The sequence below is a fragment of the Hydra vulgaris genome, chromosome 06 (genome assembly GCF_038396675.1).
Source record: "Hydra vulgaris chromosome 06, alternate assembly HydraT2T_AEP".
Taxonomy (NCBI): Eukaryota; Metazoa; Cnidaria; class Hydrozoa; order Anthoathecata; family Hydridae; genus Hydra; species Hydra vulgaris.
This window is the reverse complement of record NC_088925.1, coordinates 51,870,169-51,893,564: the sequence shown is the minus strand read 5'-3', so window position 1 is coordinate 51,893,564 and position 23,396 is coordinate 51,870,169. Positions and strand designations below refer to the sequence as shown.

The 23,396-nt window shown below is 27.9% G+C and overlaps 1 protein-coding gene across 1 annotated transcript; it reads left to right on the top strand.

Annotated features, from left to right (window-relative positions):
- The first annotated feature begins 21,990 nt into the window (after window positions 1-21,990).
- Window positions 21,991-22,761, top strand: LOC136081489 (uncharacterized). Its single transcript, XM_065798808.1, has one exon. It carries the CDS (start codon window positions 21,991-21,993, stop codon window positions 22,759-22,761), a length of 771 nt encoding a protein of 256 aa, XP_065654880.1.
- The last annotated feature ends 635 nt before the right edge of the window (window positions 22,762-23,396 follow it).

The window sequence follows — 23,396 nt, the reverse complement described above, 5'->3', positions numbered from 1 at the left end:
GATGGACTTGCGTATATATTTTTTTAATGCATGGGTTAATAGCCAGCACTTTACATTTATAAACCACGAATTTGTAAATTATTTATTTAACTCGCTGTCATGCGCAAATGCGCATGACAGCATTCTTAACTTTCTTTAGGCTAGGAGTACTGAGTTTAAAATGCTAGTTCAGAATATATTAATTATAAATTAATAATTTTTTTTTTTTAATTAAAAATTTTTTTTCAAGTCTAATTTTAGTTTCAAGCTCCTTGTCTTTAAAAAAAATACTTGAAACAGTTCGATTAATTATTACTTATTGAAACATATAACAAGATGCAAAATTTTATAGGATATTATAAATTAGTTTAATTGTAATAGTATAGAGATATATTTGAAAAAATATATGCATATATAAATATATATATATATATATATATATATATATATATATCCATGCATATATTTTTTCAAATATATCTCTATACTATTACAATAACTCTGTAAATATATATTATATATATATTTACAGAGATATATTTATCGGAGCTTTATGTGTTTATTTTATTGTTACATCTTTTTATATTTAATTCATTTCATATCAAAGTTGCTAAATGCCTGTGTTTTTGATGTTTACTTTGTACAACTTATGTTTACGATATATATATATATATATATATATATATATATATATATATATATATATATATATATATATATATATATATATATATATATATATATATATATATATATATATATATATATATATGTAAATTATGTTAGTGTATTTTACAAATAGAGTGCTCAATGTTCTTAAAGAACAGAGCAATAATAAATTAGTAAAAAACACTTATCTAACTTTTATCTTCGACTTGAAGTTTCACCATTGCTGGATCATCAGGAAGAGTCACTAAATCTCAAAAAAAAGTCAATTTATAGAAAAAAATATTTTACAGGAAGTTAACAAAAAAATATAGTAATTAAAAAATTTTTATAATAATTTATAACTTCCTGTAAAATATTTTTTTCTATAAATTGACTTTTTTTTTAGATTTAGTAACTCTTCCTGATGATCCAGCAATGGTGAAACTTCATATATATATATATATATATATATATATATATATATATATATATATATATATATATATATATATATATATATATATATATATATATATATATATATGTTATTTTGGAATGGTTACTTGTAATATTGAAGTAAAAATGTATACCAAAAAGACGTCTTTTAAATGTTCAAAAGACATCTTTTTAAGATTTAAATGACAATTGAAATCTTAAAAGTAAATCTGTTTTCATTATGGCCTAAATACTGTTTTTGTCAACATGTGAACATGTGAAACTTTAAGCCAATAGTTTGTTTACCAAAAAACAAAAAACTTTCATCAACGTGCAACGTGTTATCGTAGAACTGGCGGGTGATTTCGCAAATGGTGTTAACATGTTGACAAGAGCAGTATAATTAGTTTTCCATGGTTTTGGTGTAGGCATAAACAGAAAATTTCAATAAATGCAAATAAAAAAGTTTTCATTATTGTAAAATTCATAAAATACCTGGATATCCAAGGTAAAAAAATTTGTGAAATAAGTCTAATAAAGTTGTGTTTAATCAAGAATTACAATTCTAATGGTATTTGCAGCTTCAAAAGCAGCAATTTGCTTATGGCTGTTATTCTGATCACTTTGAAAAACTTAAATCCCTTTAAAATTTAAAATGATCTTTTAAGTTAAAAAAAAATTAAATTCTGTTTATAATGAATAAAAAACTTTAATAAAACGTTTGACAAAAGTCTTAGAATAGTATGTCAGTGTATGTAATGATTTACCTGCCTATTTATATTTTAAACTGCCTATTTATATTTTCTTTAAATATAGTTTAAGGATAACAAAAAATTGACTCACATTATTTAATTGAAATGATGTCCCTGATTCCATCAATTAATCAATCACAAACTTAAATTTAGTTAAAGCAATTAATCAATTTTTTTCAAATTTATTTTATCATTATGCCACCATCCACTTTATTATCATTTTTCAGAGACAAACTATACAATCTAAAAAATAACTTATTTAAAAACGTATGTAAAAGACAACCGTATCGACTATCAATATTTTATTTGAAATAATAAACGTATACCATATCAAACGCAGTCAAAATGACTTTAACAAAAAAAAAATTATAAGTTAAAAACATCAAAAATAATTTTTCAACTTTTTAAATACTTCGTTAAAACAATTTTCCTTTTTTACTTCATACAATATATATCAAGGCTAATACATTTTTTAATTTCAGATTCTAATTTCCCAACCTGTTTTGCAAACAACTTTTTTAGTTGCTAAAAATTTAAAAATAAGTTAAATAAAAAACAGGTTATTAATAATCTACTGGAGTTCAGAAAAAGTTTTAATCAATTTTAAGTTTGTAGTAATTTATCTATCAGAATTATTTTTTTTCATCAAAAAATTATATAACTTTCAACATTCCTAACTCTCATTAAAAGATCTTTTTTAACTAAAATGTGTAACAAAAACCAAAAATGATAATAATTATAAAAAATAATAAATAAAAAAGCTTAATGAACACATGTTGAAAAGTCAACAATTCAAATGAAAAGCAGTTCTTTTCTAAACTTTACGACTGGTTTAATTTTTATGTAACCGTTGAGTTTTTTATCAGTTTAACATATTAACTCAATAATTATTATTAGATAGATAAAAAAAAGTACTGCTTGATAAATGATAAACAAATGTTTATCATTTATCAAAGGTTTTTGTTTTGATAAATTTAGTCGTGTCGTCGGCCCTAAAATGGTCAGATATGCCTGTTATAAATATTACAGTTTTAATTTTTATGTTTTTGAAATTATTAATTATAATTTGATTAATTAAACTGACAGTACTCTTTATTATTCGAGTTGGTTTATTTATTGTTGGAATCATAGTCATAAAATACATAGTCCGGCCAGTTTATCTTATCGTTAGCGTTTTTTTAGAACCCAGCCTACCTTATCTTAAATGTTACATATTTTGCTCTGGAACTTCTCGAAGAAGTATAAATGCTTTTCTATTTGAGATATTCTCTTCCAATGATTTTCAACAAAGAATCGAGGAGAAAAGTTTTACAAATTATAGCTAAAGATTTATCTTTTCTTATAATATATTAAAACTAAAGGTATAATATGATATAGTAATTTTACATATTGTTTTGTAAAGCTACAATATCATATAGTTATTGGAAAAATTCTAAGGTTCCAAATCAAATATAAATTATTGATTGTTTGCCAAAGGCTAGGATGTTAACTGTTAATCCAAATAAAACTTTTTTGTTTCGATCGACAGGTTCACTACCTTCAATAAATCTTCCAGTTAAGAGCTTTTCATTGCTAAATCCTTCCTTATACAGTATATAGTAGTTTCTCATGTTTCTAGAGCTCAACTCAAAGAAATCAACTTTTTCTTCTAAAGCAGGTGAAAGTTAATATTTAAATATTTACTTTATTTAAAAGATTAATTTTAATTACAATTGTGTCTAACCTTATTTAATTTTAAAAAAATATCAAAGACCCAAGAATTTAACTCATACATAGGCTTATATATTTGGGAAAACATACAAAGGGGTCAATGTCACTGTCAATTTAGTTATTGATATAGCTAAATACTTTTTGAAAACTGGTTCCAGTATGCTTTAACTGAATAACTATGACAAGATTCATTAGATAATTACTTTGGCCAACAACGAGCCATAGGAAGAAAGGGTAACCCATTTTTAAATAATGTTGGATATAATGCAATAAGGAACCAATGTACTGTCAAACCAATAATAAAAACTAATAATTTTGATAATAAAATGTTAAACAATAATCAAGTCAAAAAAATGGCTGTTTTAATAGCCACAAATCTTATAAAAACATTATTTGGTATATAATTAAAAGATAAAGCAAATGTATATATATATATGTGTGTGTGTGTGTGTGTGTGTGTGTGTGTGTGTGTGTGTGTGTGTGTGTGTGTGTGTGTGTATTTATATTAGGGCGATTCTAAAAACAGCTTTTTTTTGAAAATGTCTGCTGGCACCCCTTGAATGTGTTCTATATAATAATACAAGACTGGATTTAAAAATTTTTTTCAATAAAAAATATTTTGAGTGGCTGCTACGGACCCTCGAACATTAAATCGGTCCCTAATATTATCAAAAATATATATACTTTTGAAAAACTTAAGTTTTTATAATTTTGTTTTATACAAAAATATTGTATTGTTATATATAGAAAAAAGCGAAAATGATTGGAAAATTTGATACATCTGGAGATGTTGTCGTGTGGCTGAAAATGATCAAACTGGTGTTAGAGCTGCAAAAGATGTGCGATCTTTCATTGATCATTCCGTAGTTTCTTAAAGGCAGTGCATTCACATTATAAAAGCAACTTAGTCAGTTTGCGTAAACTTATGGGAAACACAAATGGGGAACTGCCAGCGCCAGCTGTTTGCCTATACACCTAACGGCGCTTCCAATATGCACTGTGTAGGTGAACACCTTTGCAGGAAAAGCACTAGTTGACAGCGGATTTACTCGAACTATTATTTCAAGCAACATGGCTTAGAAAGCCTGTGTTTGTATTTGAAGAAATGAACTAATGGCGTTGGGTGTTAATAGAGAATTTGTGAAAATGGAGGGAGAAGTTACAGTAATATTGATCATTGAAGGAAAAAAACTCAAAACATCAGCAATGATTCTAAAAAGTGTTGTTATCGGTATTGATGCTGTTATTGGTATGGATGTCGTTAATCGTTGCGGAGGAGTGCATTTATACACTAGAAAAATTGAATTTGGTTTTGCATCAATTTATACAGAGATACAAGCTGTTAGTATAGAGGATAAGAATTTTGATGCTTATATTGATGGTACAAAGTGAACTGCTAAATATAAATGAAAACAAGGTCAACCACAACTGAGGAATTCTGTCGCGCAATACAAAGAAAAACCCCAGTTGATACAACAATCTAATGATAAGATGGGCTTATGGGTAAAAAATGGCTAGTCGAAACCATGCATCAAAGAAGAAAATAGTACAGAAGGGATTGTCCTGTTAATGGCAGTTCAACAGGAAAATAGAGGGAAGATACGACCTGTGTTGGGCTTCCGCGAGTTTAATCAGTATGTAAATTCACATAATGCCTTAAGTGACGCGTGTGATAAAAAAGTGAGAAAAGTGAGAAATTCTGCCCCAAAAATAGTGTCACAACCTTAGCAGTGTGTTGAATATCAATGCAGGTATTAGTGTAGCAATTGACCACTACATTGACAATATAATCGTTAATTTGAAAAAGACATCAGTTGAAAATGTCGTAAATTATTTGGCGCGTTATGGATTGGTAACCAAAGAGCCGGAGCAATGTGATGCTGCACGAGTGTTGGGTTTGCAACTGTTAAGAAATGAAAAAAAAAATTTTTTTTGGAAACGTGGAAACATTATTCTAAAGTCACAAGATATTGAAAATGAAAAAGTAACACGACAGAAACTTTTTTAATATTTGGAAACTTATAAGGTCACTTTCCTTTTGGAGGTTGGCTCAGAATTGCCTGCAGTTTTATAAAACGTCATAGTCGAGGAGATGCTTGGGATGATCTAATCGGAGATCAAGCTCAGTCATGGTTAATCGAAATATTGCACCAATTTGAAGTTAGTGATTCTGTGAGAGGGAAATGGAATGCTGAAGGGATTCAAAATGGAGCATTATTGTGGTGTGATGCAAGCAGCATGGCAATGGGATTGCTATAGAATACAATGGCGTAATAATTGAAGATGCAGCCTGTCTTTGAAGTATAAATGATGTCATGCATACTAATATTGCTGAATTAGATGCTGTGGTGCGTGGGATAAACCTAGCTGCTAAGTGGAATATAAAGAATTTGTCAGTATTCACTGATTCAGTAACAGTTCATGGATGGTTTGAAAGTATGCTGACTGAAAGTCATAGAGTTCGATCAAATTGATTATCAGAAACGCTTATTAAAAGAAGACTTTTTCTATTGCAAGACTTAATAAAAGAATATAACATAAACATCACGTTGACAAGAGTTCTAAAGACGTGGTTAAATTTCACGAAGAAATATTAAAGAACTATGTGGAGTAAGTATTGCTGAAGAAATTCGTAATTGTCACTCAAAGCATCATTCTGGTGTTAATCGGACAATATTTACAGTGCAACGAAGACTTCCGCAGGTATTAAGAAAAGAAGTTAAAGAATGTGGGCGCAAATGTTGTCAATGTAATTCAATATATATACATAAAGCAACAACAAATGTTTCTAAATATTCTAAACGAACAAAATCCTGCCATAAAATACACTGTTGAACTCGAAATCCACCAAAAACAACTTAATTTTCTATATAATAATATTACAAACACAATGCATGGAGGTTATGAATTTCAAATACATTGAAAAGAAGCAATAATTAGTATTCAACTTAAACCAACTTGTTTCTCCGCGTAGCAGCCTTGTTCGTCAAGGTTCGTGTTTCGGAGTTATAGATTTGAGAGAGGGTTATAACCACTATTAAGTAGCCTCCTCATCTGTTGTGGCTTTATCGGCCTTGAGGAGGTGAAAAAAAAAAAAAAAAAAATTCAAATATCAATCCTAATATTATCACTAGCGTATTCAAAGGGTTTTTAAGCCGTGCAAAAAGAATATGTTCTCAAAAATACCTCTAACAGGAAATTTATTTTTAATAAAAATATTTGTTGAAAACGGTCATGACAAGAACAATTTAACTAATATCGCCAGAGACTATATTAAAATAGATGAAAAAAATACCAATTATCAACTAACTTACAACCAACCATTTATAAAGCTACCACGGATACCAATTGTTGGCCCCAAACTTAGAAAAGAATTTAAAAAACAAAACATAAAAGTTATATTTACATCATTTCCAAATTTAAACAATATATTCTGTAACAATAAAACAAAACTTCCTCCTAATACAAACCCAGACGTCTACCAAATAAAATGTTCATGCAACTCTATATACATTGGTGAAACAAAAAAGAAAGTTATATCAAGATGTATTAAGCACCAGAAAAATAGTAAAAAAGGAAAATGGGCCAGTTCTGGTGCTACTGAGTATTCCAAATCATGCCAAGGTACGTTTGACTGGTTAAATCCGAAAACCTTATCAGTAGCTCCAGAAAATCATATTCGGAAAATTCGAGAATCCCTGAAAATAAAAAAAGCTAAAGTTTGACAAGCGTTAGGAAAAAAAGTTTAAGAAAAAAACGAGATAAGAAAACGGAAAGACAATAAAACCAAAGTTAAAAGGAAAAAAAACATTCGAAAATGGAAAGTAATTAAAAAGAATTAGAAAAATATATAAAAATTGCTCCGTTTTTGAAGAAAAGAAAAAGAATATTTTTTAAATTTTAATATTTTTGATTATATGTGTTTGCTTGATAAGATTCACTTTTTTGTTTAAATATTGTCATTTATTATGAAAACTCTGTACTCTTTGTGACTAAATGTTATGTGTAAGTGGGTGACACGTTTTTATTTGTGAGTTTTATTGAAAAGTTTTTGTTTGTTTATTTATTGTTATTTTTTAATGAAATATTTATATTACTTTTATTTATATGAATATTGATATTAAGATTATTATATTTATTAAACTATTGTTATTTTTTTTTGCAGTTATTGTTTTAGTAACATGGTAGGTTGTTACGTTTTGTCAGTACATAACTATTTGTAACTTTTCTGCCTGTGCATTATATTCAATTTTTGTTTTAAAATTAATATTGATTTATTATCATATAATTTTCTTATTATTCTTATAATTTATCATCATTATTATTATCATTGTTATTTGTATTATTAATGCTCTTTCATGGTATTTACTTAAGATTAGTTTTTAACTATTTGTAAATAACCTCGATTGTAAGATCTATCATCGAAAAATATTGATATTACTATTTAGGAAGTGGCGAAAATGTTCTTAAAAGGGATGATAGTGATAACGTCACAACAAAAGCTTAGGGGCCCTTTTTTATTAGATTATCTAACATCAACATTTAATCCTATTTTGTATTTTCTCATTTAATCCTATTTTGTACTTTTTTTAATGTTATCTTTTTAGCGGTTTGTTTTTATAAAAACGATTTTCTTTGTAACGATTTTTATTTTAAGGTGCATTATCAATCTTTAAAAATTTCCAGGGAGGCTAAAAAGTGACTTATTAGGTTGAAGTTGTGTAAAGGAAAAAGCATTGCAAAAGAATGTCCTAATATTTCAAAACTTTATAAATAAAATCTGTAGAATTATTAAATTCCTCAAGTAGCTAAACCAATTACTATATCATTACATTACATGATATTATTATGGAGTTCAAAGACTCTTTCTTGATTTCTTTTCTGAAAAATTCCTCTCTTTTTATTATAGACTTGATTTTAGTTTACAAGCTCTTTTGTATAGGACAATGAGCAAACACAAAAATAAAGTTTTAAAATATCTTGAAGATTGAGAGACACTTCTTTAAATAACTTGATAAAATTTATAAAACAACTTTTTGAAAAGTAAGATAAACCTCAATATCTTAAAGCAGTTATGCCATTGATTAGCAGCTTATATTTACATGAACTTTTTAATTGACTTTCTTAATGCTAGTTCTTCTATTTTAAATAGTAAGATAATACAGACAAAAGTCACCTTGATTTTTTAAATTATTATATTTTTTTTAGTCCAACAATTACTATTCAAAAAATTTTTATTTATTCTACAATTTTTGCAGTTAACAAAATTAAGAGTATTTTTTGGTTAATTCAACTTTCCCAATTTTTAGAATAGCATATTATTTAATAAAAAGTACTAAACATGTATCCAACAAAATATAAAACTTTTTCCTTTTTCTATTTTCTAAATATGATTAGCAAGGTCATTGTAATAACTAGAATGATAGCTTCGTATCAACTTCTAAGAATACTTTGAAAGCTCTGATATATGGAGGGCACCAAAAATCGTTTATAACAAAAAGAATATTTTTTTTAAACAAAACTAATGAACTTATCTGAAGAAGACGTTTGCTTAACGTCAATTTATGCATTTATTTGTGTTAAAGAGAAACTATTTGAATACTGCATTGGTAAGTGGCGTTTCAATTTATGCTCCGACTTAAATTGGCCGAATTAAACTTGGTTAAAGCTTTTCTACTCCCAATTTCAAAAAAAAAAAAAACTGACATTTCTGATAAACTTATTGTTATCAAAAAAAAATTTGATTCTAAGTCTAATATGAAATAATCAATTGTTTGTTCATCTGTTATTTTAGATTTCTGTGCATTTATAATAAATGCAAAAAAATCTAAAATAAAGTCAAAATCTAAAATAAAGTCAAAATCTTGAATTTAAGTTGAAAACTGTTTATTTATCGTGCCCAGACTACCAATAAATTTTATTGGTAGTCTGGGCACGATAAATAAACAGTTTTCAACTTAAATTCAAGATTTTGACTTTAATTGTCTAAAAACGATAGAATCTAGTGAAAACGGCCCAACTGGTCGGACTATCTGCCATTATGACTATGTTGGAATCAATGATATAAAAATACGTAATATATATCCAGGAGCGGATCCAAGGTGTAGCAAGTGAAGCTACAGTCAACTCAAACTACATTTATTATTATTTTCTACACACGTATATAAATATGTATATATTTTTATGCAAAATAATAGAAAAATTTTAGATCAAATTTTGGCCGCTGTTGTTGCTTTACTAATTTTACTAAATCAAAAAAAAACTTTCGCTAAAGAAACCCGAGATTTTACAGGGTTTTGTCTCTCATATTCATAAATTTTTGTAAGAATTTCAAACATTTCGCAGCGTAGCTACTTAATTTTGACTGGGAGTGAAATAAAATGGCAAAATATGTGTTGCAACTGGAGCAAAATCCTGTTTGTCATGCTTTCAAACAACTCTAAGCTTACCCCCGTGCATTTATTGTAATGAATACCTATTCAGTATCATCATTTTATTAACAAGGAAGTCTTACATAAAGACTAAAATTCATCAACCGAGAACCTGTAGCAAGTGTAGCAAAAAACTAAAATTATACTTGGGTGAATTAATATTACTATATATACGGTTAAAAAACTTCAATAATGAAAGAAATGGAGCTGGATTAAGCGTTAAAAGCAAACAATCATTCCTTAATAAATCAGATTAAATTATGTAACACCGAAGAACTAAACAGTTTCTGCCAGCGAGACTAAACAATTTCTGCCAGCCGATGGTTTTATAGATGCTGCAGCAAGTAATAGTTTGGCAAGGTTGTATGCCACGGCTGTTTCAGGCGAGCTTTACGGCTTTTTGTTATTTTTAGAAAATATTTACGTAAGGGGTGTTACTAAAACCTTTATAAATTATATAACATTAGAGATATTTTGTTCTGTAAAAAGAATAAAAACACCAATAAAACGCGTCAAACGACGAACTTTGCTAAATTTTAGTAATTTGATATTACTTTTTATCAAAAAAAATCAGAAAGAATATATTTTCGGTATTTATTATTAAATGTAAACATTGTTGGACTATTTTAAAAACAAAAAAAATCTTACCTAAACGTTTAAATTTAACAAAAACAGATTTATTTTAAGCCTGTAAAGAAAATTGAATTTTCGCAAAATTACGAAATTTCTTTGTACACCCAGTTGATACTAGACTCATACTTCATTTTAAACCAGAAGAACGGTTGCTTGACTCAATAACTTGTGACAATAACTTGTACTAATTCTTAAATTATATTTTTACACCAATTTATATGAGAATTACATTCCATTCGTTAACAAGAGTGGAGGTAGGTAGAGCAGTGGTACCACAGAGGTAGAATTAACTTCTAATGATAATAATCGAATGGGCATCTAATATATAAAATACATGTTACATATAATAACTGACAATAAATATTCCAAACAAACTGCACGAACATACCAGATCAAACACAACAAACATACCAGTTGCTTTGCGTAGGTTCTTAAAATAATATGCTATATTTTTACACCCATTTGATGCTAGAATTATATTCCATTCTTTAACCTGAGCGGAGGTTTTGCTGAGGTAGAATGAACTTCTGAAGATAAAAATAGAACTGCCCTACAATATATAAAAGCAATATTACATATAATAAAAATTAATTTAAACAAACATTACAGACATACTTTAACTGAATAAAATTCTTTAATTTATAAATCAAGGATCTATTTTTTTATTATTATTATTTTAAAATATCGTTTTAAAATATTTAAACTAAATTTGATGACCACAAACAAGACAGACACCTTCTCTATAAAAAGAATTTTCGCCACGCTCTAAACAAACAACACACTTTCTCACCTTAAAGGCTTGAAGCTTCAGAAACACTAAGCTGAGTAACTAAACCTAACTTATTTGCAAAACAACAAAATACTGACTTTTCACAAGACATAAAATCACAAAACAACATACACAAATCACATTCTGAATCTGAACAAGCTAATAATCGAAGAAATATAAAAGCAAGTTTAGATCGTCTAGCTACAGCATACCTACCTAACTTAGAATAAGGTTTACCATGTCCTAACTTAACGTAAGTATATTTTTTCCTAACTATTGGCCTTTGTACTGATATATTCTGTGGATTACTTAATGTAAATCCACAGAGCAGTTCAGAAGAACCAATCTTGTCATAGTCTAAATAAGAATCAACAACAGCTAAATCTTTATCACTGCTTAAAAAATGTTTGCAAATTTGGCAACCATTCTGGTTTATATTACTAATTTTTGCATTATTTTTTTCAAATTTAATTTTTTTCAGCAATCTTACATTTTTTGCACGAGCAGATGCAAATTTACGTTGCGCTGTTTTGATTTTCTATTTGCAATAAGTTGGAACTGCTCCTCCTGTTTTAGCCTAATACTCATAGCCTTTAATTGAGAACTTATTGAGTTACAATGTGTGTTTAAAAGTCTTGTTTTTAGAATTCAAGTCCGTAATTTCAGTTTCCAACTTAGTTACCTGGATTTTTAATTCATTTATTTGATCCACATTAGTTTCTTCTTTATAAGTTAATTGGTAAACTAGACAGTTTAGTTCCTTATTCCTATTTAAAATTGAAAAACAATCTGCATCTGCAAATTTTCTTTTTTGTGTTTGTGGAGCTTGTGACAGTTGCATTTTAAAAAATGCTTCGTTTTTTGAAGCGTTAAAATTTTTTATAATATGTTTTTTAAGCGTTTTAAATTTTGGCACATTTTATTAAAATCCTCAAAACTGGGCAAATCAAAATCAATTGGCATAATAAAGCCTATAAAACTAAATAATACTTTTAAATCAAAGACTGAAATTAAAATTAAAATTACGTGGTTACGTCATTTTATCAATGCTAACTAATCTCCTAACTAATACAAAGTTCTTCTTCTCAACAATCTTCCCATTCGATGTATTGTTCTAATAATTTCCTTTCAACAGAATACATAATGCTAAATAAATCTCGTAATAAAAATATAATACAATGCAAATAAAATAATATTTATTGACATATAGATGAACAAGATATAATAGGATTAAACTTATCTGATGTTAGTTGATTACCCTCAAGAGAAAAAAAACCGCTGTTACGTTAAATAAGTAGCCCGTTAAAAAAGTAGACAAAATGTTGTATTTGCGCATGCGTTAACTTACGGATACTTATTTAACGCCTATTGGCGTTAAATAAGTATCCCGTTAAAAAAATAGATAAAATGATCAAGACATAATTTTTAAGGCAAAACGTAATTCTAAATTTTAAGTTAAGATTTAAATTACAGTTTTATAAAATCCTTATTAAAAAGTATGGCTTTAAAAATAATCTTATAAGAACTTAATATTTGCAAACATATTTAACGTAACAATACGATTAGGAGCGCCGCACTGCTCTTGATTAGCGATCTTATTTTGTATTGTCTTATGTTTATAGATAGTGATATAAATGTTATAATATGTTTAAATTTTGATATCTGGCTTTGATATCTGATATCACCCCACACGGTGCCTCCTGGATAAGTAATATTATCTCCTAATGTAATAGTACTTCTACAAGAGTTATTTTAATTTAAAATTTTTTTTAAAAAGAAGCCTTATCTATAAATTTTCAGCTGATGAAAATTTTCATATAAGTGTAAGAAGTGTAAAATCTATTACACTTAATAAACATAGGAATTCATTTCTGATCTGGAAAACGAGTTAATAGTTTGAAATTTAACAAGTTCTAGGTTTTGATCTAAATATGATCTTAAACCTTCCATAACGTTACAATTATAAACCAGCAGTATCCAAACTAAACCGTCCAAACACGCTTACGTGGGATAATGTGTAAGCGATTAAAACATGTAGATTACAATTACTTGGAAACAAAATAAGAAATGTAAAAAAAAAACGCATAACATATTAAATTGTTAAAAAATTTATTTTCCAAAATAAATTTACATTCAACTTTGTATTGTTATTAAACTTGTGTCCATTTAAATATACCTCTCCTAGATAGTCGGTTGTTTGCCTCCTCAAATAAAACACCAGGGATCGAGGTTTACCTATCAAATATACTTTTAACATAAGTGATGGAATCTTAAGAAGATTCCACCACTTATGTTAAGAGCTTAAGTTGTCGTACCTAAAACTCAAAAAAAAGAAAAAAAGAAAGAAAGTTTTCATTCTTATTATAAGTAGAATTATTTACTAGATAATTAATTGACAGATGAAACAAACAAAAAAGACAAAAATGTTTGAATTTAAAAAAGTATTTGAAACCTGAAATGTAATCAGGCAATCTAAAGTGAAATATAAGAAAAATAATATTAGAAAATTATTTTTAACTTTTTTATATTTATAATTTATATTTATTAATTATAACTTTTACTTAAGAGTGATGATACATCTAGAATTTAAACTAAAGTAACAATTAGAAAAAAAAAATTATCATAATAAATCTAATTTAGAAAACTCTAGATTAAACTCTCATATAAAACTGAGTTAACTCTAGTCTAGTTCCATCTTTACTACTTGTAACTCTAGTTCTAACTCTAACTTATAACTACTACTTGTAACTCTACTTGTTGTATCTTCACTACTTATAAATCTAATCTAAAACTGAATCAATCAAAGACACTTAAAATTAGTTTTTGTTTAAAATAAGTTTTTGTGAAGAAAATATTTTTATGTATTTAGCAACATTATTATTAAAACAAAATTATTAAAACAGATTTAACTGATCACTTTCCAGTTTTTCTGATAATAAAATCTGCAACCCTTGAGAATAAAATAAAAACAAAAACGGTATACGTAAGGAAAATAAATAATGAATCAATCGCCACGTTTCGTGATCTCTTACATGAAGTAAACTGGGAACTTTTAACTGATTCCAATGACGTTAATGATGGCTACAATTTTTTTATTCGCATGTTTACAAGACAATACGAAAAGGCCTTTCCAAAAATAAAAAAAATTGTTAATTCTAAAAATTTGTTAAGTCCGTGGATGACGAGAGGACTCATTAAGTCGTCAAAAAGGAAACAAAAACTTTACCAAAAATTTTTAAAAAAAAAGAACTACAAAAATGAAATCAAATACAAAAAATATAAAAATTCTTTTGAAAAATTAAAAAAGCAATCCAAAAAAATTTACTACTCTTCGTTACTTAATAAAACATTTGGAAATGCAAGGAAAACATGGAATGTAATTAAAGAAATAACAGGAGTGGGAATTGTGAAAAGTGATAATCTTCCAAAAAGATTGCAAAGAGATGATAATAGAGGAGATGCTTTTGTTAATAAAGAAATTGCTGAAACATTTAATAGCTTTTTTATAAATATAGAAAAAGAGCTTGCCGGTGCAATTCCTGAGGGAAAAAAATCATTTAAATTTTTTTTGAAAAAATCTGATTCCTTCATGGAGGAGTCGGAGCTTTTAATTGATGAACTTCGACTAGCAATTAGTATGCTGAAAACAAATAAAAGTGCGGGTCTAGATGAAGTTAACCCTGATGTTGTAAAAGCGGTCTCAGATATTATAGAGAAACCTCTTTTTAAAGTTTTTAATCTTTCCCTAAAAAACGGCATTTTTTCCTGACCAAATTAGCAAAAATAATTCCGATATACAAAGGCGGTGATGACTCAATAAAATCTAACTACAGACCAATTTCCATACTTTCTTGTTTTTCCAAAATACTAGAGCGTATTATGCACAACAGACTGTACATTTATCTTGAAAAAAACAACATTCTTTATCATAAACAGTTTGGATTTCGCAACAACCATTCCACGGAACATGCAGTAATTGATCTTGCCAACCAAATTTTAAATGGTTTTGATAACGACAGTTACACACTCGGAATTTTTCTAGATCTATCAAAAGCATTTGATACTGTCAACCACAAGATTCTAATTTATAAACTACACAATTATGGAGTAGTTCACTCTAATTTAAAGTGGCTGCAATGTTATTTAAAAAATCGTAAACAAGGAGTACCATATGACTTAACATGTTCCCCATTTGAATCAATAAATTGCGGAGTTCCCCAAGGATCAATACTTGGACCCCTGCTGTTTTTAATTTATATTAATGATATTTATTTGTCTTCAAAAATACTTAATTATATTGATTTTGCTGATGACACAAATGTTTTCTTTTCTGACTCAAATTTAAAAAATATTTTTTATATTGTAAACACAGAATTAATATATCTTAATGAGTGGTTTGAAGCAAATAAACTTTCATTAAATATTGAAAAAACGAAATATATTTTGTTTGCTAAGTCATCTAAATCCGAGAACCTTCCACTCAAATTACCTGAACTAACAATTAACAATATTAAAATAAAAAGAGTTTTTTCAATGAAAATACTAGGAATAATTTTCGATGAGAATTTAAATTGGAAAAGCCAAATAAAGCTAGTCGAGAACAAAGTTTCAAAGACCCTGGGGATTATGTACAAGCAAAACATCTTTTAAATAATTTATGTTTAAAAAATTTATACTTTTCATTTATACATAGTCATATTAACTATTGTAATATTGCCTGGGCAAACAATCATTTATCTTTCCTAAAAATTATTTATACAAAACAAAAGCAAGCAAGTAGATTAGTTTTGGGCGCAAGTAGATACGAAAGTGCCGAGCCGTTACTCAAGGAAATAAATGCTCTAAATGTATACAAACTAAATATATACCATAACTTGTTATTTATGTTTAAACTTCAAAATGAAATGATTCCAAAATATTTTTTTAAAAGTTTCACTCGAATTAATCATAAATATGAAACAAGACATTCAATGAGTAATTACTACATCCCACTAACATCACTCAAAAAATCTGACTTCTCGACTATATGCCGGGGACCACGCTTGTGGAATTCGGTTCTTGACGAAAATATGAAAAAAATAAAATCTATTGCTACATTTAAAAGAACTGTAAAAAAAGACTTACTAAATTTAAACATTACGTACATTCTCTCATTTTTTTGAAAAAAAAATCGAAATAGTTTTGTATTTTTAATTTTTTATGTACTTTATTTAATTTTAATATTGTATTGAATATGTATATGCATATGAAGCGAATTAAATTTTTTTTTTTTGTTTTTTTGTTTATTGTCTTTAATATGTATACGAATATGTACCGATTTGTAATTTTTTATTTGTTATTTCATATTTTAACTTTATCTTAAATTTCTTCTTTTTTTAACTTTAAGTTCTTTTTTTAACTTTAAGTTCTTCTTTAACCTTCTAAAATTTCTAACCAATTTTTTTTTTTTTTAAACTTAATAATTTCACTCTTTTATGTAATATTGGAAAATGTAAAATTTAATTGTATTTTTTTTTTTTTTTGTATTTCACAAAGGGGCTTGATGATAAGTCATTTTGACTTCTACTTGCCCCAGTCAGCTTGTAATTATATATATTTGTTTAAATTTATAGATAACATTGTAAAATATGTAAAATGACGAAAAATCTGCAACAAAAAGATTTCAAGTCATGCTTACAAAACAAAAATTAATAAATTAAATATCTAACTTTTATTAAGGTTTTCAAAAAATTATTTTTACACAAAGTTTCTAAATTACTAATTAAAACAAAATAAATAACTGAAAACTGCTATTATCACATGATTAGGTCAGCATATTGTAAATATACACCTAAATATTTTTAGGTGTATATTTACACCTAAAAATATACACCTAATATAATCTAAAGAGACACTACATCAATATTATTTTATTTTACAGTGACAGAAATCATCACATTGAAATGATAATGAGCATACTTTTTTACCATATGATAATAAAATGTAAGGAAACATCTCCATTTTTTTTCTCTCAATACACTGCAGGAAATGAGACCTCATACAATTTTTATCCCAGATAATTAAACTTGGATCAAAACCATTGCATAAAACAGTAGCATTTGCAATAGCATAAAACCCACAACCACTTCCATTGTCTTGCTTTTGACATCTTATGACCTCCACATTCAAAGAAGAAATACATTCATTTATTAACAAAGATCGTGCAACTTTGTGTACCTGTAATGGAACAGTGGCTTTGTTAAACCCAGTAAACAATGAATCATAATACTTAACAAAATTAGAACCATTTTCAGATGTTACATTACTTATTAGAACCCAATGCGAATTTCAAACATTAAGTATCTGAACAAATTTTCCAGAAATAGTATAACTACCAAAGTTTTTCGAATTAAAAATGCAAGAACTTTGAAACTTTTGATATACTTGCGTCAGTTAGAGAAGTTGAATGCTTTCTCATGCTGGATTTCTTTAAAATTATTTTTAAATCATCTTTTTCAATTAATTGTTTAGTCATTTTAAGACAATAATCATGCTCTTTTAAAATCAATAGGGTGGACAATGCTTGTTTTTCTGATAAATAAGGCTTGATGTTGGATAAAGCAACAGATTTTCTCCAAACTTTACCATTAACAGTTAAAATAGCACCAGTTTGTTTTATTTCTGAAATGATTCCAGGTCCCAGCCAATCATGCTCCATCCGACTTCCTTTGCAACCAATTTTTCTGTAATTTCTTACTAAAACTTGGTCCCCTATTTTAAATGAAAATGATTTGCATTCTTTTAATTGTTTTGAAGCATAATATTTTTTCATTATAGTCTGGGTCTGCATAATATTGTTATTTACTTCTGTAACAACTTTATTATAAGAATCCATTTTTTATTGAACTTGCTTATTGGATGTCTTATATTCAAAATTTTTATTTTCATTAGTATCTAAATCAGTATTATTTAGAGACAAAGTTGAAAATAAGTTTGCTTCTCTGCCGAACATTAAAAAAAAGGGTGTGAATTTTGTTGAATTTTGCACACATGTACGTAGACCAAATAAAACAGCTTCTAACAATTCGTCCCAATTGTCTTGGGTTTCATTGGATAATTTAGAAAGGGATTTCTTAATTGTCTGATTTGTTTTTTCATCTTGCCCATTAGTTTGAGGGTGGTAAGCAGAGGTTATCAAGTGTTTGATTTGAAATGAAGAGAACAAAAGTTAATTCAAACTATTTACAAATTCTCTGCCTTGATCTGAAAGAATTTTCTTTGGAGGACCAAATCGATAAAATAAAGTAGTAAGGCACTTTGAAACATAAAAGGCTGACTTTTCAGAAGCTTCAATATATTTACTCCAAAGATCAGTTATAGTTAAAATGTATTTGTTTCCAAGTTTTATATGTGTAAGAGGTCCAATTAGATCTATACCCAAAATATCCCACAGTCCATTAACCATAATAGGTTTTAATTCCGGAGCAACAGTTCTTATTTTCTCCATACGTTGGCACTTGTCACATTCTTTAACCCATTTGTTAATATCATTAACCATCCCTAACAATTAAATTTAACATAAAACTAAACTCAAACATGAATAAAATACGTAATATTGTGATAATACCTAGCCAATAGAATGAAGTTTTTAGCTTTGCTCTAGTGTTGTTGAGACCAACATGAGCTCCATGATTAGAATCATGGACATCTTTAAACGCTATCATTTTTTCACAGTCGTTTATAAGAACTTGTAATTTTTTAAAAGCAGTTACATAATACAATTTACCATCTGAAGTATAAAAAAAGTTAGATTTAATTCAATGGTAATAATTATTTATTCAACAAACAATAATATAATGTTTACATACCACATAGTTTGAATTTTTTAGCATACTTTAAAAAGGATTTACGTTCTGATTTGTAGTAGTTCATCCTTCCTCAGAGAAATATTGTCTAACATCTTCAACAGAATAGTTACGATCAAATTAAATTTTTGACTTTTTAGATTTTTAGATTTAAATTAGAGAAGTAACTTGGAAGATTTACCTAACGGAACAAGGCTACTTATTTAACGATGGATTTCACCTAGGGTACTTACGCCAATTACTGGCCACATTTTTACAAGTAACACCCGTTACAGAAAAATACTTAAGTATATGTTACATACCATATGTAAAATTTTAGAAAATTAAAAGCTCTGACAGTTTAAGTAAAAATTATTGTGATTCTAAATAACATAAAATTATATATAACCCAGATATTAAAGGTAAACAATTTTACCAAATACTGGCCATCTTAACCATTTATTGGCCGTTGGCTGTATTTGATTGAATAGGGCATTGTTGTTGATTTATTATCATAAAATTAAAAAAAAATAAAAAGCACATTATAAAATCAAGATAACTTGTTCAATTAAATTATTTATACACTCATTAAGATAAATTAACATGAACAAAAATACCTAAAAAAATTTTCTTATAAAATATCTTGTTTCACCTTCTTATAAAATATCATCTTTTTTCACCTTGGTCAATTTCTTCAAGTTTGATATAAGATCTAGCTTTTTTTTTGCAAAATCTTTTGTTTTTCAACTTTTCTATTTTCAATAGCTACCTTTGAAGCCCTATCTTCAAGCTTTGCATTATAAGCCTCCTCTGAGGTCGCAACAAAAAAACTTTAAATTAGAGTTTTTTGAGTTTTTTGTTTGTTTGTTTAATTTGTGAAGAAGGATATATAAGAACATCTGAATCTTTGTCTGATGGACAAGATGAGTTAGCAAATGGAAATGGAAGATCTGCTAATGTATTGCAAAAAAAAATTTTTTATCATTTGAATCTAATGTTGATTCAATTACTTTTACTACTTCAAGACATATATCAGTATTAATATTCAAACCCAGAGTATTGTCTTGAACAGAAAAATCAATAAATTCATCGTTTTGTACCGGTTTGATTCTTTCATAGCTGTGTTCTGTAACAATATTTGAATATTGCACAGCATTGTCTTGAATTAAAAAATCAATAAACTCATTTTCTTCTTCTGGTTTGGTAGAAGACAGCGAGTTAATGGCAAAGCTGTTTTCTGATAGATCAGACAATAATGGAAGGTTGTTTAATGTTGAAATGTTGCATACATTTTGACCTGGGACAGCATCTAAAATTTTACTATATAAAATGTTTGGGATATATGCCTCTTTAGGAATAGCATCTGGATTAAAGGGATAAATTCCACAAGCTCTAAATCCTGAGCATATATTTGTGTCAATCATAGTATATTACCACGCTTTTGAAAATAAACCGCAAAAATTAGAATGTGAAACTACTACACCTGGGTAGTCATTCATCATTGTTTGACATTCCTCAGAATAGGCAGCTTTCAGTGACTTAAAAACTGTTCTGTCACAAGGCTGCAACCAGTTGCTGGTGTGAGCTGGAAGCTCAACAATTTCGATTTGGTTTACGATAGCCAGCTCAATCATTTCAACAAAATTGTGTGAGTCATGTCCATCTAGGATTAAAATGTGTGGTCTTACTGAGCCAATATTTGGAAGAAATGTTTTTCCAAACCATAACTCTGCAATACCTCGTTTTGTCCAGCCCTTTTCAGACACACTCCATGTTGCTACTCTTGGAGCATTTTCGGTATCAAAACCATAAAGAGTTCAGACAGTTTTTCCTTTCCCTATTATATGAGGTGGTATGACTTGACCAGCTGCATTTACACAACATATAACAGTAACTGTTTTCTTGTTGCCACTCGTTCGACTCTGAATATATTTTGAGCCTTTCCTGGCAACAACACGTCTAGGTTTATGCTCTAGTTGCATCCCTGTTTCATCCATGTTCCACATACATTCTGGTTTGTCCTGTAAATTCTTACTTTGTATCAGAACTTCTATAGAAGTTCTGATACAAAATATTTGGAAACCTTTATCCTATCCATACACATGTGTCGTATTGAAGCTGTAGCTTCTGGACAATGAAGACTAACACAACTGTGTCTCTTTTTAAGTAGTTGCCCACACTTTTCACTAGGTTGACCAGTTTAAAACTTATGTTATGTTTTTTAGCAAGCTTAGCTTAAATCTTTTTTTCCCAAAACCGATTCCCATTTGGGCACGATTGCCAGTATAATCAATTACTTTTTCTTCAAGGCACCTAGCATAGGCTTTTTCCCTGGTTTCGCTCCTATTTTGGACTTTCCAGAGATTATGGTTTGTCGATTGCGGAACTTTATATGACACACTTGCTTTCTGTTGAGACATACCTGATGCAACTGCATGTACTGCTAGTTTCATGTTATTCTCAGCCCATAGCATGCGTTTTTTCACTATCCTTGTTGAAATAACTGGTTTCATGGTTTCATATAATATTGTTATCTATTAAAAATAAAAAATAAAAACATACATTCATAAAATACATTAAGGAGAATCATACATTTACTTTAATGGTGTATTTTTATTGAATCAATATTATCAGAACATAATTAACTATAATTATAATTAACTAAAACTTGCTGAGTTCATTCTACTTTTAAAGTAAGTTAAAGTTTAAAATGATCTTTTTTGCGTGGCGAACATCGTGGTGAACAGACGCGTTTTCTTACAGTTAAATATTTTTTGAAATTTTTTTTAATTCGTTAAATAAAAGTTGATATGTCTAAATCAGAGGAGTTAGTTTCGATTGCTATGATGAGAGAGCTACTAAATATTCAAAAAGAAACAATTTTGTCTTTTTTTCATGAAGCATTATCGAACATAAATGAGAGGTTTGATAACTTTCAATCTAGTTTTAAAGAAGTTCGGCGAGAACTCGACGAAATGAAATCTGGATTAAATTTTGTTGGCGATGTATTTAACGATAAAGCTAGAGCAGTTGAGGAAAAAATTAATAAAGTTCACGACGATTTATCAAATGTACGAAAAATGCAGGGTAAAATATCTTCTGACAATATTGAGTTAAAATTAAAAAGCGTTGATATTGAAGACCGTAACAGAAGAAACAATTTAAGAATTGACGGGGTCGTTGAAAATAATGAAGAAAAGAATTGGGAAATCACAAAAAAAAAGGTAAAGCAACTATTTAAAGATAATCTTGGTATTGAAAAAGAAATTATAATTGATCGGGCTCATCGAGTGGGAGTAGCTAATGATAAACGAGAGCGAACAATTGTCTTGAAGCTCCGGGATTACGAGGACAAAAAAACAATTTTGGAAAGAGCAAGAAAATTAAAAGGAACTAATATCTTTCTAAACGAAGATTTTAGTTTTACCACGCGAAAAATTCGAAAGGAACTTTTTGATCAGGCGAAGATACATCGTCAAAATGGCTATTTTGCAAAAGTTGTTTACAACAAGCTGATTGTTCACGAATTTCGAGAAAACACCCGCAACACAGATGTTATTCCGACATGCGTAAACGAGTAAGCGTTTTGAGTATTTTCGTTTTTAATTATATTAAATATTTTTAAATTATACATTTTTAAAAAATGGCAGCGCTTTTTCCACAGAAATTAGATTTTCACAATTTAAATTTAGACTTTTTTGAGGACAACTTTATAAATAACCTATCAGAAGAAAATATAAATATTTTTCAAGAAACTCAAATGAACTTAATTAACACACCGTATATTGATCCTTTTGAATTTAAAGTAATAGCAGATGATGGCTCATTTTCTGTATTACACATAAACATTAGAAGCATGCAGCAAAATTTTGATAAACTTAAAGAATTTTTAAATATTTTAAACTACACGTTCGACATCATATCTATTTCAGAGACTTGGCATGATACAGAAAGTTCTCTTGAATTAAATTCTAATTATATATTACCATTTTATAAACTAATAAGTCAATCAAGAGGAAATGGGAAAAAAGGAGGAGGATTAGGAATTTATGTCTTAGAAAAATATGCTTTCAAGATAAAAAATATACTATGCTTTTCAAATGATAATTATGAAAGCCTTTTCATTGAAATTATTAATAAAAAATACCGAAACATTTTAGTTGGATGTGTTTATCGTCCACCGAGTGGAAAAATAAAAAATTTCGAAACTTTTATC